The sequence below is a fragment of the Protobothrops mucrosquamatus genome, unplaced genomic scaffold, assembly GCF_001527695.2.
Source record: "Protobothrops mucrosquamatus isolate PMUCROS unplaced genomic scaffold, P.Mucros_1.0 scaffold1445, whole genome shotgun sequence".
Taxonomy (NCBI): domain Eukaryota; kingdom Metazoa; phylum Chordata; class Lepidosauria; order Squamata; family Viperidae; genus Protobothrops; species Protobothrops mucrosquamatus.
The window spans coordinates 456,260-471,586 of record NW_015387625.1 but is presented as its reverse complement, the minus strand read 5'-3'; the positions used below and the strand labels follow the sequence as shown (position 1 = coordinate 471,586).

At 41.2% G+C, this 15,327-nt stretch overlaps 1 protein-coding gene across 1 annotated transcript in view; it reads right to left on the bottom strand.

The window, feature by feature from the left end:
* Positions 1–15,327, bottom strand: part of BANP (BTG3 associated nuclear protein) — an 81,538-nt gene that overhangs the window by 27,415 nt on the left and 38,796 nt on the right. Inside the window, exons 8-10 of the mRNA XM_015822020.1 lie at positions 13,465–13,595; positions 9,990–10,052; positions 8,057–8,101 (exon numbers count right to left, since the gene is read on the bottom strand). Of these exons, the coding sequence (XP_015677506.1) occupies positions 8,057–8,101; positions 9,990–10,052; positions 13,465–13,595 (239 nt within the window). The remainder of the gene's footprint in view (positions 1–8,056; positions 8,102–9,989; positions 10,053–13,464; positions 13,596–15,327) is intronic.

Genomic DNA, 15,327 nt, shown 5'->3' with positions numbered 1-15,327 from the left:
GCTTCTTCAGTTCTCGTGGGGAACGGAAGGATTTATGCCCTTCGCAGTCATCTCCTCTGAAGGTCGGTGTTAGCTCTCTGAGAGTGGTTGAGGCCACTTGGGGGTTGATCTGTATCCTCAGAGTCACCTGAATCAGAATATAAATGGGTGTGGAAAAGTTCTTCAGTCAGAACTGAAGAAACTTCTTGGATGAAAAGCAAAACGTTTTCAAGGAAAAAAAAATACCCAAAGTCCTGTTGCCTTTTGGATAAAAGCACCTTTGGGACAATCATGAAACTGGATGATTGAGAATCTCCATGGACATTTTCATTAAACTGTCAACTAAAACATGATAGCAGTTTAAAAAATAAAATGGGGCTGGAGGTAAGCAGTCTCTTTCGTTTTTGGTTTCCTTTTATACACAAATATTTTCAAAATGTTATAGAAGCACTAGGAGAAGAAGAGAGGAAGAGACATTAAAATGATTTATAAAAAGTTTGTTATTAAGTACACTACGTAGGAATGAAATAAGCACTGTTCTGCAAGAAAAAGAATGCTGTCTCTTTGCCCTCTTTTGGCAGAGAAATAATTTTAATACACAGAAATATTTTTTTTAAAAAAAAGTTGAACAAATAAGCAACAGTACATCAATTAATATAATCCTAGTATGTCTAGCTTGGCAAACGGCTGAAAACTGATGCCCATCTTTCCTCGCAAGACAAATGTGTTCTTCATTTGCAGAATATTCTATTATATTTTAATTAACAAGAAAACATTTCCCATGTCTCAAACAACCTCCCCTGCATTAAAAAAAAATCCCAATTATTTCATGAGAAATATTATCCCTAGAGTTTCTTGGATGCTCAAATCAGTTTCAGGATTTGTCGACTTTGGAAATTAAAAAGGTGAAAGAAATTAATTGGAATATGTATGCTTTTATTGGCTTTGAAGAAAACCCCGCAGTCTTCAACCAATAAGGTCAACTGGCTAGTCCCATGAGCACTTGAGACCGTAACCACCATAACCTTGCATTTGCTGCGCCTCAATACGGATCAGCAAATCAGAGATTGATCCTAGATAAATAAAAAAGCCTTCCTTCCTTCTTCCATCCCTCCCATAGCTTTCCTTTTCTCTTTCTTTCCTTCTTTCCTTCTTTCTTTAATGCCTTCCTTCCTATCATTTGTCTCTCCCCTCCACTCCCTCCCTTCCTGTACACTTGTCATGTGCATCTGTTCTGCCATTCCTCACTGAAATTCTTTCACTATATCACATAGAATCATAGAATAACATGCTATATAATAACACAGGCAAGGCTGCATGACGCACCTAAAATATCATAAAGTCATAAGTTGTGTGGGATTTTCTACACGAATGGTTGGGAAGTAGCAAAAGTAGCGCTATTATCTTAGCACCAAAGCCTGTTTTAAATCGTTACTATGAGCATCCTCAAAACTGTGCGGTGCCTAACCCAGGCGTCCTGGCACAACAAAAAAAGAATAATATGGCAATTGGGATTTGGGCCACTGTAGAAGCCACCTCAAACATTAAAGAAGCACAAGACAATGGCGAAAGCAGAGAATCTGAAAGTCAACTGAAAAGACTCGTTCAGGCCAGAGGTTCTTCACTGGGTACCTGCTAAGCCATTTCCAAGATCTAAAATGTCAATCAAGAAAAACTCACAGAAGGAGAGATTTGGTTGCTCACTCCGCCTTCCTGCTACATCAGTAAATGGACGGGTCCTCCTGCACAGGTCAGATTTGGGCAAAGCACTGGTGCTGTTACACAAGTGCTAAGCAACCCCAGGGTGGTACAATTCATAACAGTTTAGGAAAATAATCGGATGTGCCTCTGCATCTTGGAAGCAATCCCAGCCTGAAAAGATTAGAGTACAATGCGTGCTCGGCTGCTTTCTCGTGTGAAGAAAGTAGGGGAAGGGGACACCCGGGGCAGAAGCACTAAAAAGCATGGGAAAGTATAGGGTCAGCTGCAAAGATAGTTAAAAAGGGGAAGGGGAGGTTCAGAAGTTGAGGGAAAAAGGAGAGGAGCTGCACCTCATTACTGAAAAGTGTTGAGGCTAATGATTATCTGATCCTCACAAATGATTAACATTTAAGAATGAGAAAAGTCTGCCAGCACACACAAAAGATTACTTAGAGATTTCCCAAGAAAAATACAAACGGACAGTTTTTATTATAAGAGGGGAGTTTTTATTACATGCACACATTTGTAAAGAGATGGAACCTGGGCCGAGAAAAGCACTTTGGAAAGCAAAGAAAATGATTTTCCATTCATTTAAAAGATTATTGTGCCTTATCACATCTTGCCTTATTAAGTCCACAGCAATATTAAAACAAGGTTTGAGCGAACAAAGAACAGAATAGACTTCGTATAAAGAAGAGAGCTTCAAAGTACTGTTAATATTCCTGGTTGTGTGAACGGGATTTCTATGGACCGATACATCCTCTCAGTACAATGCCTCTAAAATGAGAAACAAATTAGCAAATGATTATCCCTTTCCAAAAAGTTACTTATTCTGCCACTCCAGAATATTCCATGGGCTTTGTCACTCAGGAAGCTCACCCAATTAAGCCATCTGAAAGATAGTAATAGCACTTAGACTTATATGCCACTTCACAGTACTTTACAGTCCTCTCTAAGCAGTTTACAGAGCCAGCATATGCCCCCCAACAATCTGGACCCTCATTTTACCGACCTCGGAAGAATGGAAGGATGGAGTCAACCTTGAGCCAGTGAGACTCAAACTGCCGAACTGCTGACAGTTGGCAGTCAGCAGAATTAGCCTGCAATACTGCATTCTAACCACTGCGCCACCACGGCTCATTAGACAGCAGTGAATGCTGTCTATGGAACTAGCTATGTGCATCTAGGACAGCAGAGTTTCTCCAGGGCACGTGGAAGAACGCAGGAAGTTTTCTTGTTCATTAAAAATAAAATCTGTCCCATATGTATCTTCTATACGTACATATCTCAAAAGAAATGTGGAAGATTAAGAGATCTTTGCCTTGGGGGGAAAGATACTTTAGTAAAAAATATTTGAGGTGACACCACAATGAATTATGGCTTGGTTCTCTCTTCCTAGAAGGCCTGGGGCTGGGTAACCTTTGAAGCCCAGACTTTGCGAGTTAGAAAATGTAGTGACTGTATTTTAACGTCTTTCTGGCATCAAAAAGTTACCAAGAAATGAAAGTAGGAAGGTTATATAGGGAGAAAGAATGAAAACAAAAATCATAGTTTCTCAAAACATGGTTCCATCGTGTTTATTTGGAAGTATTAAGATGTAATTAAGATTGAAGACGGGCTTAAAGGTTAATAAGAAGATTACAGTAGTGACTGAGATTTTTCACTTTGCGAAAAAGTGTTACGAACAACATTTAAATGAGAACCTCTTGGTGATTTTTAAGCCATCAAGGGGACTGATGGGATTACACTACCAATCAGGTGTCAAAGAGCAGCAGAAAGATTCTCTCACACAAATCCTTAATCCTCATTGAAAAGGTTTCAGTGGAAGAAAAACCAAGCAGTAAGGACAATATGGTGGATATCATAAAAACAGAAGGCAACTGTTGATATCTGGAACCGGAAGTATCTATTCCATCTAAAAAAAAAAAAGTCCCCTCTTTAATACGTGTCAGCCTATTTACCGCTTAACACCCTCACCATCTTAGACCAATGACCATGTTAGCTGAGGCTGATGGGTAAAGATCAACCGTATCCACCAAGACCTGCTTGTAGTACTACTGATATTAATTTCTATGCTTTGGCACTTAAAAGAACAACTTTTGGATTTCCAGTGTATAATATTTAGTGGCTCACTTTGTTGTTCTCCTAACAATCTTGTTTGTTTCTGAGTCTCGATTATTTAAAGCAGATGTTCTGAAACAGAAGGAGAGTGCACGGCGTAGCTGCTGCAGAAGTGTAACACAAAAGAGAGACACCATCTCTGTCACTGGTGGGGTGGGAAAAATCCCCTTCTGAAGGCCTCTGTCCTTTTAATATGAGTTAGCTTACCCCAAAAGATCAGAAGAGGTCCGGGATTTGTCTTCCTAACTGCCTCTGCCTTTTCCCCAAATCTCAAACAGTGTCCCCACCAAAGATTTTTTTTCCACCAGCGTCCTCAGTTGGACCCAGAGACCTCATGTCTATATCATACCCAAATATTGGGTCAGGAGGCCCGAGATGAAACATAAGAAATATTTTCGCTTGATTACACTGCAGAGGGTCAAGATATTATTATTACCCCTCTATCTGGATAGGAAACCAAACATACACTGTCCGAAAAGAGAATGAAAGCCACTATTATTTGCATATGGAGCAACATCACTATTTTCTTAAAAACACTGTTAGCTGCAGAGGTATGCTATTCTTTTTCTTAATTGCCCCTTTAAGAAGGCATCTGGACAGACATATTTAATATATTGGTTCTCGGCTGAATTTTCTTTTGGTGATTGTTGGAATGAGTGCATTCCACCAACACTGCCATGTTAAAAGATATTTAAGTTTTCCAGTTTGGGGAAATGGTTGCCTACACACAAACGTGGGATCTGTAAGAGGACACCCATTTTTAGGACATACTGTGAAAACAAAATGACGTATTCTTATAATTCTTGGACACTTAGCCTCCTGAACACTCACTGCAAGAATCTTCCATATACATGTTCCTCCAACTTCATTATTTATAAGTGGTTTTTAAGCTGCAAAGTTTGAACTGTTTCAGCCCTGTAACCTAACACTTTTCTGAAAGCCCATGTATGTTTTTGAGTGTCTCACAGGACCGGAGGTCAAGATTACCTCACTGGACAGGGGGAAAAAGCAGAACGCTGTAGCTGAATAGAACCGTCTAATCAGATATTCTCTGGTTGAAGAAGTTTGGGGTGGAGTGTGCTGATCTTGAATTAAATAAGGATAAACACAGAGTTTCCCTGCGCCAAGGATCTCCACAAGGAGGCCGCTATGTTCATATATCACTGGGGCTTTTTGTAAAAAAATTCCTGTAGGATGTTCGATTTAAATCTGACAGCCGTAGACTATTGCACAACAGAAGAATAAAACAGATATTTGCGTCCAGAAAGCAATTTCAGTCACAAAAAAGAAGTCTGATTGCTTTTTTCTTTCTTCTTGAACCCAAAAACTATTCCGAGTCCATGCACTCCTTAAACTTTTACCAGTCCTTCGCATCAGCCAAATCAGATTTCAAAAACGCTGAAGCTGGAGTGGGGTTCCCCCTCCCACTGCCACAAGCCCGTGACTCTGGGTCACGCCAGATCTCAACTGGACTCCAATCAATTCGATGGATTCTGACAATACTAATAAAAGGCAACATACAAGTTGGAAGGAAGAACATGGATCCATGTCATGGAAAACTCATACTGAAGTCGGGCTGGAGGGAGATTTCCCATGAAAAATTGGACCTCTGTGTAAACAGGCACGTTTGCCTCTTGGCCTGAGCTAATTAGAAATAAACACAGATTAAAATGAGTTGTGCGGTGATGGGGATATCAGGAATCTTTGGGGGGGGGGGCCTTGGGGTGGTTAGTTTGGTTGTTTTTTTTCGTTTGCCTTTCCCTAAAATGTACAGATTGTCCCGTAACCAGAAGTGAACAGGGATGTTCCCGACAGAGTGGTGAGGTCACTAGAACACACGGCAAGCAGTCCTTGACTTACGACCACGAGCCCAAAGCCTCTGTTGCTAAGCAAGACAGTTGTTAAGTGAGTTTTGCCCCATTTTACAACTTCTCTCCCCATGGTTGTTAACTGAGCCGCTGTAGTTGTTAAGTTGGTAACACGGACATTAAGTGAACCTGGCTTCCCCATTGACTTTGCTTGTCAGAAGGTCGCAAAAGGAGATCACGTGACCTCTCCCCCCCCCCGGGACATGGCAGCCATCGTAAATATGAGTCAGTTGCCAAAAGTCTGAATTTTGATCATGTGACCATGGGGAGTTTGCAACGGACGTAAGTGTGAAAAACAATCCTAAGTCACTTTTTTTCAGTCGTAATGATGAACAGTCACTAAATGAACCGTTGTAAGTCGAGGACTACCCGTACTTCACAAACCAACTTCCAGCAATCTACGCACAGCAGACCTGGGGAGAGAAGCAGCCCGTCCAGCTCTTGCTGGGCAGGCAGCACCACAGAGCGAGCGAGACCAGCTGGGCCTTTCTCCCGGGCCACCTTCACCGAAACCGGCCAAGATTCCAACGGGGAGAGGACACGGCCGTTAGGCCTGGTGCCACTTATTTCATTTATTCAAGGGTGGCCACCCATCTCGAACAAAATCAATGAAAACCAATTAGAAACCCAGTATAGATAAGTGCTCGACGTACCACCATAGTCCGTTACGGTCGTAGCTCGTCAGTTGGGTCAGTCACATGACCAATATGATTTGACAGCCTTAAACTAAAGCTGGTGGTTGCTTGTTACGTTGCGGTTTTGCTGAAAACCAGAAGTAGGTAATGAACAAAATGCAGGCCTTTTTGAAAATCCCTCCATATTTCTCAACCTCGGCAACTTGGAGAGGGGTGGATTTAGACTCCCAGAATTCCCCAGCCAGCACACTAGTTGGGGAATTCTGGGGGTTGAAGTCCGCCCTTCCTCAAGTTGCCGAGGTTGAGAAACATCGCTTTAGAGGAAAAGAGCCGGAGGAGGAAAAAGAATGGGAAATCAGGAGAAAAGCAGGCAATGAGAACAAAATCTCTGAGAATCTACCGCTATTGCCAAAATCAAGCCCCTCCCGTCATTCCGTGGACTCTCATCATCTATATTAGTTCAAACAGAAAGTTTAATTATTTCTACATTTTGGTCTTCCTATTAAACAGGGACCGAAACACGAAACCTCAAGCTAATAGAACCCATGTGGAGAGAACAAGAGTTCCTCTGTCACTGCCCTGGTCTAGCATGCCAGAAAAACAAGACATCAATCCAACAGAGTCACCCAGACACAACATTCAAGGAGGCAAAGGCAGAAGAAAGAGCCACTGGTGATAGATTGCGGAGTTCAGGGACTCTTCGGAAGGCTGACGTTGGGGGCAGATGCAGGAAGAAAGCCAGTTTGGTCCTGTGGTTAAGGCACCAGGCTAGGAACCGGGAGACTGGGAATTCTAGTCCCCCCTTAGGCATAAAAGCCAGGTGGGTTACTTTGGACCAATCACAGGAGATGGTGACTTCTAGTCCCATCTGAGGCATGAAAGCGGTCCAGGTGCCTTTGGGCCAACCATCAGGAGACTGTGAGTTCTAGTCCTGCCCTATGCATGAAAGCCAGCTGGGTGACTTTGGGTCAGTCACTCTCTCTCTCAGCCCAACTCACCTCACAGTGTTGTGATTGTGGGGAAAATAGGAGGAAGGTGTGTTGGATATGTCCTCTGCCTTATTTGTAAAAATCATACAGGTAGAATATAAATAAATAAACAAACAAACTTAAGATTCTTTAACAAACCTAAAGTACATCATAACTGATGTACAATCTTAAGACAAGAAGGGAGAAAAGAGACATCCCCAGTAGTCTTTGGAGAAAAAGTGGACTCCTCGCCACCAGATGCTGTTGGCCATCAGGATTGGGGTAGATGTTGCAATGAAACCTAGAGGTCAACTGCTTTTAAAGCAAAAGGGCCTGCCCACCCTGGAAGAGTGGGGTCCAAGAATAAGCAAAGGGTCTCCCGATCCACAATCCGAGCCATATCACCATGTGTCTAAGAGAGAAAGTGTCTGCAGTTCCTGGGAGGTGGTGGAAAATGTCTCTTTCTCACAATGCTGAAGTTGAATGCCTGTTATCCACAAACATCTCCGTGTCTGCACATTTCTGTCCATGCCGACAGCATTGGATAAGGAAAGAGCAATGTAGCCCAATGACAAGGAAGCCAAAACTCCATGAAATTTAAGATAAACACACACAAGGATATTAGATAAGCAGATTTGCCAGAAAATCAGCTTAACTCATAACCCTTCCCAAAATTAAAAAAAGTTTATATTCTGCCCAGTTTTAGGAAATTGCAAGAATCCGATGGTTTGCATTAACCAACGGCAGCAGAGCTGAAACGTTAAAAGCAGAGCAGGAGCCCTACCTGGCCGTCTTGCCCAACGTGGACTTGGTGGATCTGCAAGTTACCCTGTGAAAGAAAGAAATGGGTTTATTTAGTTGATGCAACTAAAGAAGCTTCTTGGATGAGAAGTAAAACGTCTTCAAGAAAAAGCAAGAAAGTCCGGTTGCCTTTTGAAAAAGCACCATTGGGACAACCATGGCCCAGATGACTGAGAACCTCCATAGACACTCATTTAATGCAAGTGATTTTTTTTTTTTACCCAAAACAGAAGTTCTGCTCCTATAAAGAAAATTATGCTTTTGCAATGTTAATTAGACCTGTGTTGGTGTATTCAAGACAACTCTCCATTTCTCTCTTTTTTTCTCTTTCTATGCCAAGACTTTTAGCAAGGAGAAAAGGGATAGGGCTTCTACTGCCTCTGAATATGAAGGGGCTCCTGGAGATAACATTTAAAACTTGCTAAACAATAAACAGGACAAGCTTTTTACATGCTAGCCATGTATCTTATCTGCAAATGTGGAGACATTCCTGAATTTAAAATCTCTCTCAGCCTAAAATTAGCAGAGCAACAGGGTATCCTTTTGGCCATTCCAGAATCCAACTTTCTGAATGGGTAAAACATCTGCAAACTTTAATGTTGGTATTTCCATTGTGGATCTTTTCTTTTATCACAGTTCAGACTTAGGCAAACAAAAACTCCATTAAGGAACAACAAAGGTATCAGTTCTTGGAGAAGTTTCTGAATCTAGAAGTACGAAGAACGGAGAAAAAAAATCCATTTCACTGTAAGTAGTAATATCTCTCCAAAACCCGAGTAATAGAAAAATTAATTTCACCTAAAGAATATTCACACAGAAGATAAAAAGAAAGTTATAAGGGGATCCAATTTTCATACTTGCTATAAACATGAGGCTGTCGACAACTACTTTGGCTCCATCCAAGAGACTATAAATTAGAATTAGCTCCTATCCAGATGTTATCTATCTAAACTGGATAAAAGATGGACCTGATCCTGCTTCCCTTCACATCCAAGGTTACTCCCTCTGAAGTCATAGGGGTGTGCAAACACAGCCGTTTCTTCCTGCAGTTTGCATTCCTTGTGTTCATCTTTCCTTAACACCAGGAGATTCTCAGTCACTCTGCTTAGTCTGTCCACAACCTCGGGCAGATTTTGAAATTGTGTGGCATGAGGGCTTGTTCTGACATTTCTTATTCTCCTGTTTTATCTTTATAAACAAAACACACACACTAGCTTCCAGACAGAAACTCAGGTAGTCCTCAAGTTACTGACTCAATTTTATGACCGTCTTACCATGGTCGTTAATTGGGCTATAGTAGTTGTTCGGCAAGCCACACAGTTGCAAGCGCAAACCTATTTTATCCACTAGGCATCTTTTGACGTTTTTTTGCGGCGAAAGGGCAAAAACGATTGCAAAATGTGATCGCGTGAATGTGGGGCACTGCAACCGGCTGTAAATGAGAGCTTATTGCCAAGTGCCCAAAATGCAATCACATAACTACGGAGGGTGATGTGGAAGTTGTAACTTCAAGGGCAGGTTGTAAGTAACTTTTTTTGAGTCCGTTGTAACTTCAAATGGTCATTAAGCTACGTCGAGGACTGCCTGTAATATAGCTGAGCAGAAATAATACACTTAAGCAGGAAAGCATGCCCCTGCTACCCATTATAAAATGTGCATAGCTCAATAGATCAGCATGGATTTGACACATAGGCCACCATCCTATTTCAATTTAAAATTAGTGAGGAACTACAGGTGCATTTGAACCCCAGTACAGTTTCTTCTCCATAGGTGGCCCAAGAGGCGAACGGGAGGGCACTGTGGTTCCTCACAGCGTTACACATTCCACTTAATGCTTCTTGCCCTTTCCAGCCACGTGGAAGACAAAGGACTCTAGATCAGGTTTTCTCCTTCCAGATAGTCTGTTGAAGGCTCACCTCGCTGTCTTGCGTGATCTGGACCTGCTCTCCTTGTGGCACCTGGGCTATGTGGAGATGACCCTGTGGGATCCATGAATTTAAAAAAAAAGAAAGAAAGAAAGAAGAAACACGAGAAGCATTAGTCAAAACCTTACGAATACTGCCAAAACAATAACGCTCAGTGGTGGGAGAAGCAGGCACAAAGAAATCAGCATTTCTTGCTAAAAGAGAAGGAAAACGCACTTCAGGGAGGTACACAACTAACTTTCCAAGGTTGTTTACTTTTTATTCTTTTTTTTTTTTTTTACTGTTCTCAGTATCCAGGGATTTTCTAACTCTGGTGGTAACAGGAAAAGTATAATTAACATGTTTGTAGAAAGCTATAGTTGTCCTCCTGCTCTACTGCCGGGAAAATATCCACTTGGATATAGCTTGAACCTTCCTTATTCTCCTGAAAAGAAGAATGAAAAGAAGGACTAGGGGTGACATGACAGCCGTTTCCTAGTATCTCAGGGGCTGCCGCAAAGAAGAGAAGGACAACCTATTTTCCAAAGCACCAGAGGGCAGGACAAGAAGCAACAGATGGAAACTAATGGAAAGGAGAGAACCGATGTAGAAATAAGGAGAAATTTCCTGACAGCAAGAACAATTAATCAGTGGAACAGGTTGCCTTCGGAAGTTGTGGGTGCTCCAGCACTGGAGGTTTTCAAGAAGAGATTGGGCATCCATTTGTCTAAAATGGCATAGGGTCTTCTGCTTGAGCAGGGGGTTGGACTAGAAGATCTCCAAGGTCCCTTCCAACTCTGTTATTCTGTTATCCCTATCAAAAGCCTTATGTTAAGTTATCTGCAGAAGCACCAATTGCATTCACGTTCAAGGTTTCCATCGGGCGCTTTAGACAAGTTCTGCTACAGGTGGATTTAACCTAAAGTTGATGTTGCTTTTTTTGTGGCAGGGGCTATTTTGAAAAACAAGATGCTTCTGAAGTTTGGACACGCTGCCCTCTTCTTTCATATTTTAGTCTAGTGCTGAGCTCAAAACAGCCCCAATCCTCAGATCTTTCAGTCAATCAGCTGGAAGGGACCTTAGAGGTCTTCTAGTCCAACCCCCTGCTCAAGCAGGAGACCCTCTATCATTTTAAAAACCTCCAGTGATGAAGCCCCCACAACTTCTGGAGGTAAGCCGTTCCACTGGTTAATTGTCCTGACTGTCAGGTAGTTTCTCCTTAATTCCAGGTTGCTTCTCTCCTTGATTACTTTCCATCCATTGTTTCTTGTCCTGCCTTCAGGTGCTTTGGATAATAAAGTTGACCCCCCCCCCTCTTCTTTGTGGCAGCCCCTCAAATACTGGAATGCTGCTATATCATGTCAGATCTTTTTCTCTGCTGGGTGTGTACAGATTGAGGTTTCTATGCTATATTTTTGAAAAGTGCACAGAGCCATTCAGGAGAGGGCTTTTGTAAAATAAACAAACCCTTCCACTGGGGTGGAGAAGACAATTCCCTGAGAAAAGATAAGCTTTTCTCTGCTAGGGAATCATCCTTGGTTTGTAGCTGCTCCTGAGGGAAGTTGTGCCAACTGACAAAAGCAGAGAATTGCGCCTGAAGGCTTTAATAAAAAGGATGTGATAGATCACTGAGTGGTACAACTGCTGCCTGATTGAAAAAAAGGGGGGGGGGCAAATGGTCCAGGGAATGGGGAAAAACTTACACCCAGGCTCTGATGGAGCTTTATCTGCTGGCCAACTAGCTGCAATTTGACTTCTTAAAATTCTTTTGGGCTCATTTCGTGCTGCTGGGTAGGAGCCCAAGATTAAATGTATCCATGAGGAAGTCTGTCAAAGACCTTCTTTTTCTTATAAAGCACTAAAAATTTCACATGAATTTCAAAGAAATACTGATCCTCCTATTTTAAATAGTTTCATTTCCTTTGGAAGGAAACTGTCTATTTATAGCGGGGAAACAGCAGGACCAAATATCCAAATGACAATAAGACCACAGAGCCAATCCTGGCTGAAATTATAAGCAAGTTGCCTTCCCTTCCAAATACCAAATCTTCATCAGCTTTTAGAGAAAAGTTGGCAAAATGACTTGCTTTGGTTAAAAAAAGGGATTGTGCTGTTTGCAAATTAAGGGAACTCTTCAAGAACAGCCAGAAAAGGCAAGTTCTTCTATCTATGTGTCCCTTTGCATCCCATAAACACATAAGTTCCACGTACAGAAGCTGAACCACCTGCAATTTAAAACATGAAATATTAAATGGGAAAACATAACCAAAAAAAATGTACTAAATAGGAATTGCTGTGGAATAGCAGTGGAAAAGAGCCTGCCCAGATTGTTGGATGCAAGGTAGGGAGCAAATAAGTTTCATAAATAAATGATAAATAAAAGAGTCATCGTTGTATCTTTATATGCCGGGCTTTCCAGATGTGTCTAGTTGGTTACTGGTTGTCTTGCCAGCTGCTGCATCACTACGGGACACAGAAAGCCAAAATAGGTGAGTCTTTTCCCTTGGTTTCACCTGATACATCATTAATGTTCTTAGATCTTTTTCCTTTTATCTCTCCACCCAAGAAAGCTCTGGAAAGCTTCTCTGTCTGCTTGGCATAGATATGGAACAGAAGCACGATTGAAGTAATCAAGAAGGGATCTTACCCAGACTTTGAAGGGGAACGGATTAAAAATAGGTCCTGGGCTGTGACAAAAAGCCTAGTTTGAGTTTTGTCGGTTGTCTTGAGCAGATAGAAAAGGTCTAAATCAAGTAATTTTCAAAAGGAATCTTTCATATGTACAAGTGGAGATGTGGATGAATGATACTGCCTTGAATTTTAAGACAAGCTAAACATGTTTGCAACCGATCCAGAGCTTTTGGGTTATGGACCCCAATTCCAGCTTTTCCATGCCTTATCAGGAAGATCCTTTAAGAAAAGCCTGAGTAACAGCTGAAGTGCCACACTTCATGTTTAAACTTCCTGTCTTCTGTATCTTTTGGGGTCAAAGTGTTAACTTTACTTAAACTTTTTAAAGAAAAGAATTTAATGCCAATGTTTATAAACTGGGCTTATATACACAAATTTAACCATATACACATGGAAGAAATTCAGCCAACAGATGTCAAAAAATTCTTCAGAAAGCACTTTGGAAAAAATGAGGGCAAATGGATTGCTAGTATCGCTAGGGAGAGGCTTATGTATAATCCATCAAGACTGCATCCTGCCCGGGATGGGACAATGGAAAGCAATGATCGGCATGCAAATTCATGCGTGCATATACAATGACTGCAGAGCCTAACATCAATGATATATTTTTACATGCACACACACAGATCAAGGACCACACCAGAAAACTGATTTTTCCAAAACACATGTGGACATGCCTTAATTACATAAACCTTAGGAAATCGTATTTTGGGAACAAAGGAAAAACTGAGTCTAAACTGCGTGAGCCTAAAGCAGTTGTAGAGCACAGAAGAGACGGTCAAGAATGAATACTTACTACTTGAACTTGGCCGTCCTCTCCTATCTGGTGAATCTGGACTTGCTGGGCATTGGCCAAAGCATAATGAAGCGCCTGTGGTTGGTTGGCCTGAATTTCATTTGGGGCCGACACTGTGCTTTGCGTGCTCTCTAGAAAACAAAGAGAAGTTCACAGGGTTTATTATCACAAACCTCCCCACCTCTGATAACGCCCAACGTCCAGATTAGATTTCTGCAACTTGAAGCATTCTGAGAGGAGAGGTCTGCCCAGGTCTGGAGAACAGTAGGCTGGAGAGGCATAGGAAGTCATGTCATCACCACTGCTGTGAAACAGAAGTGATCCATCCTTTATTATAAAAAATGAATGTGAACCTTACTTAGGTTACTTAATTATTAAATGATAATCTGCATTATTATTGAAATCCAGTAATAACATCGGCAACATCTTTTAGAAGGGAAGGTGTGTTTGTATCTGTGTGAGAGAAAGAGATGCACACGTACCTTGTAACTCCATGGCAGGAGCTGAATTTTTTCCCCCAGCTTTGTTTTATTAACCTAAAAATGGTTCCAGATTAATTAGCAAAGTTTCCAACTGGGAAAGCGGGACTTTTCCCCTTGGCCCTAACCTTCCTTCTCAGTTCACTGATTACCTTGAATCCATCCAATTGTGACTTCATTTTTCCAATGTGCTGTTCAAATGTTTTCTAGAAATTAACAGTTAATCTGGAGGTCCAAATCTATAGTTCTGAATATTATTTCTCTCCCCTCGTTCTGCAACCGAGGGCCAAACTCACAAACACAACTGAATAAAGGGCGTCAAGAAAGCGACTAATTCTTCAAAGAACTATCATTTTTGAAAAATCCATTTATTTGACTAGCTAGATAAGGAAAAGAGGAAAAAGAAGGCAAGGCTTAATAAGACCTCATTTGCCAAGCATGGGCTACTTAAAGTGGTCTATTGTAACATATAATTCTCTCATTTTGTTTCAAATATGTCTCTGGTCGTCCTAGATTTTCAAAACCTTGATATTCCATATAAGAATAAGCTTTGTGATTTCATCCACACATCTCTGGATCTGATTCTTATTATTTCTTCTTATTTCGATGCTTGTGGACAAGACAGGGTGGTTATGAATCAAAGCAATAAAAAAAGGAATTTTCCTTCCTCAGGTTCACGCTACATAAGCTCACAAGCTTAGGATCCCTCTTCAATTAGAAAAATGGTCCCAAGGGTGCCTACTGACCAAACCAATCCCAGGATGGATGCTTCTGAGTAATGTCATCGGAGCAACTTTGCATGATGCTTGTAACCGAACAATACAAACCCTTATTTGTCACTGGCCAGCTGTTTCCTTACAGATGTTAAAAAGCTATTTTTACATCTGCCAAGTTAACCGAGAGATGCTGAATACCACAAGCATAACACTCACACAAATGTCATACATCCAACAACGACATCTCTTGAGAAGCAAGTTTGCTTATAAACAGAATTTTTCAGCATCTGGCTGCGGTGTCATGACCTCAGATAGGAAGGGGAAGAAAAGGATTTAGTAGGATCTAAATCCCCAAATCACCATTCTCATTCAGAGATAACCGCCAGATGCAATACCACCTTTATTGTTAATAATGCTGTTCATGCATTATTTTAGTAGAAACAGAAGAGAGAGAGAGGGATACACCTAGAGATATAGATTGCCAACAATCTAACCTTCCCTTAATAATAATAATAATAATAATAATAATAATAATAATAATAATAATAATAATAATAATAATAATAATAATAATAATGATAATGTTCAGGTGTTAGAGAATTCACAACTCATATGAGGATCGTGAGTTGATCATGGGTTAAAACAGTTATTCTGTAGGAAACCTAGGT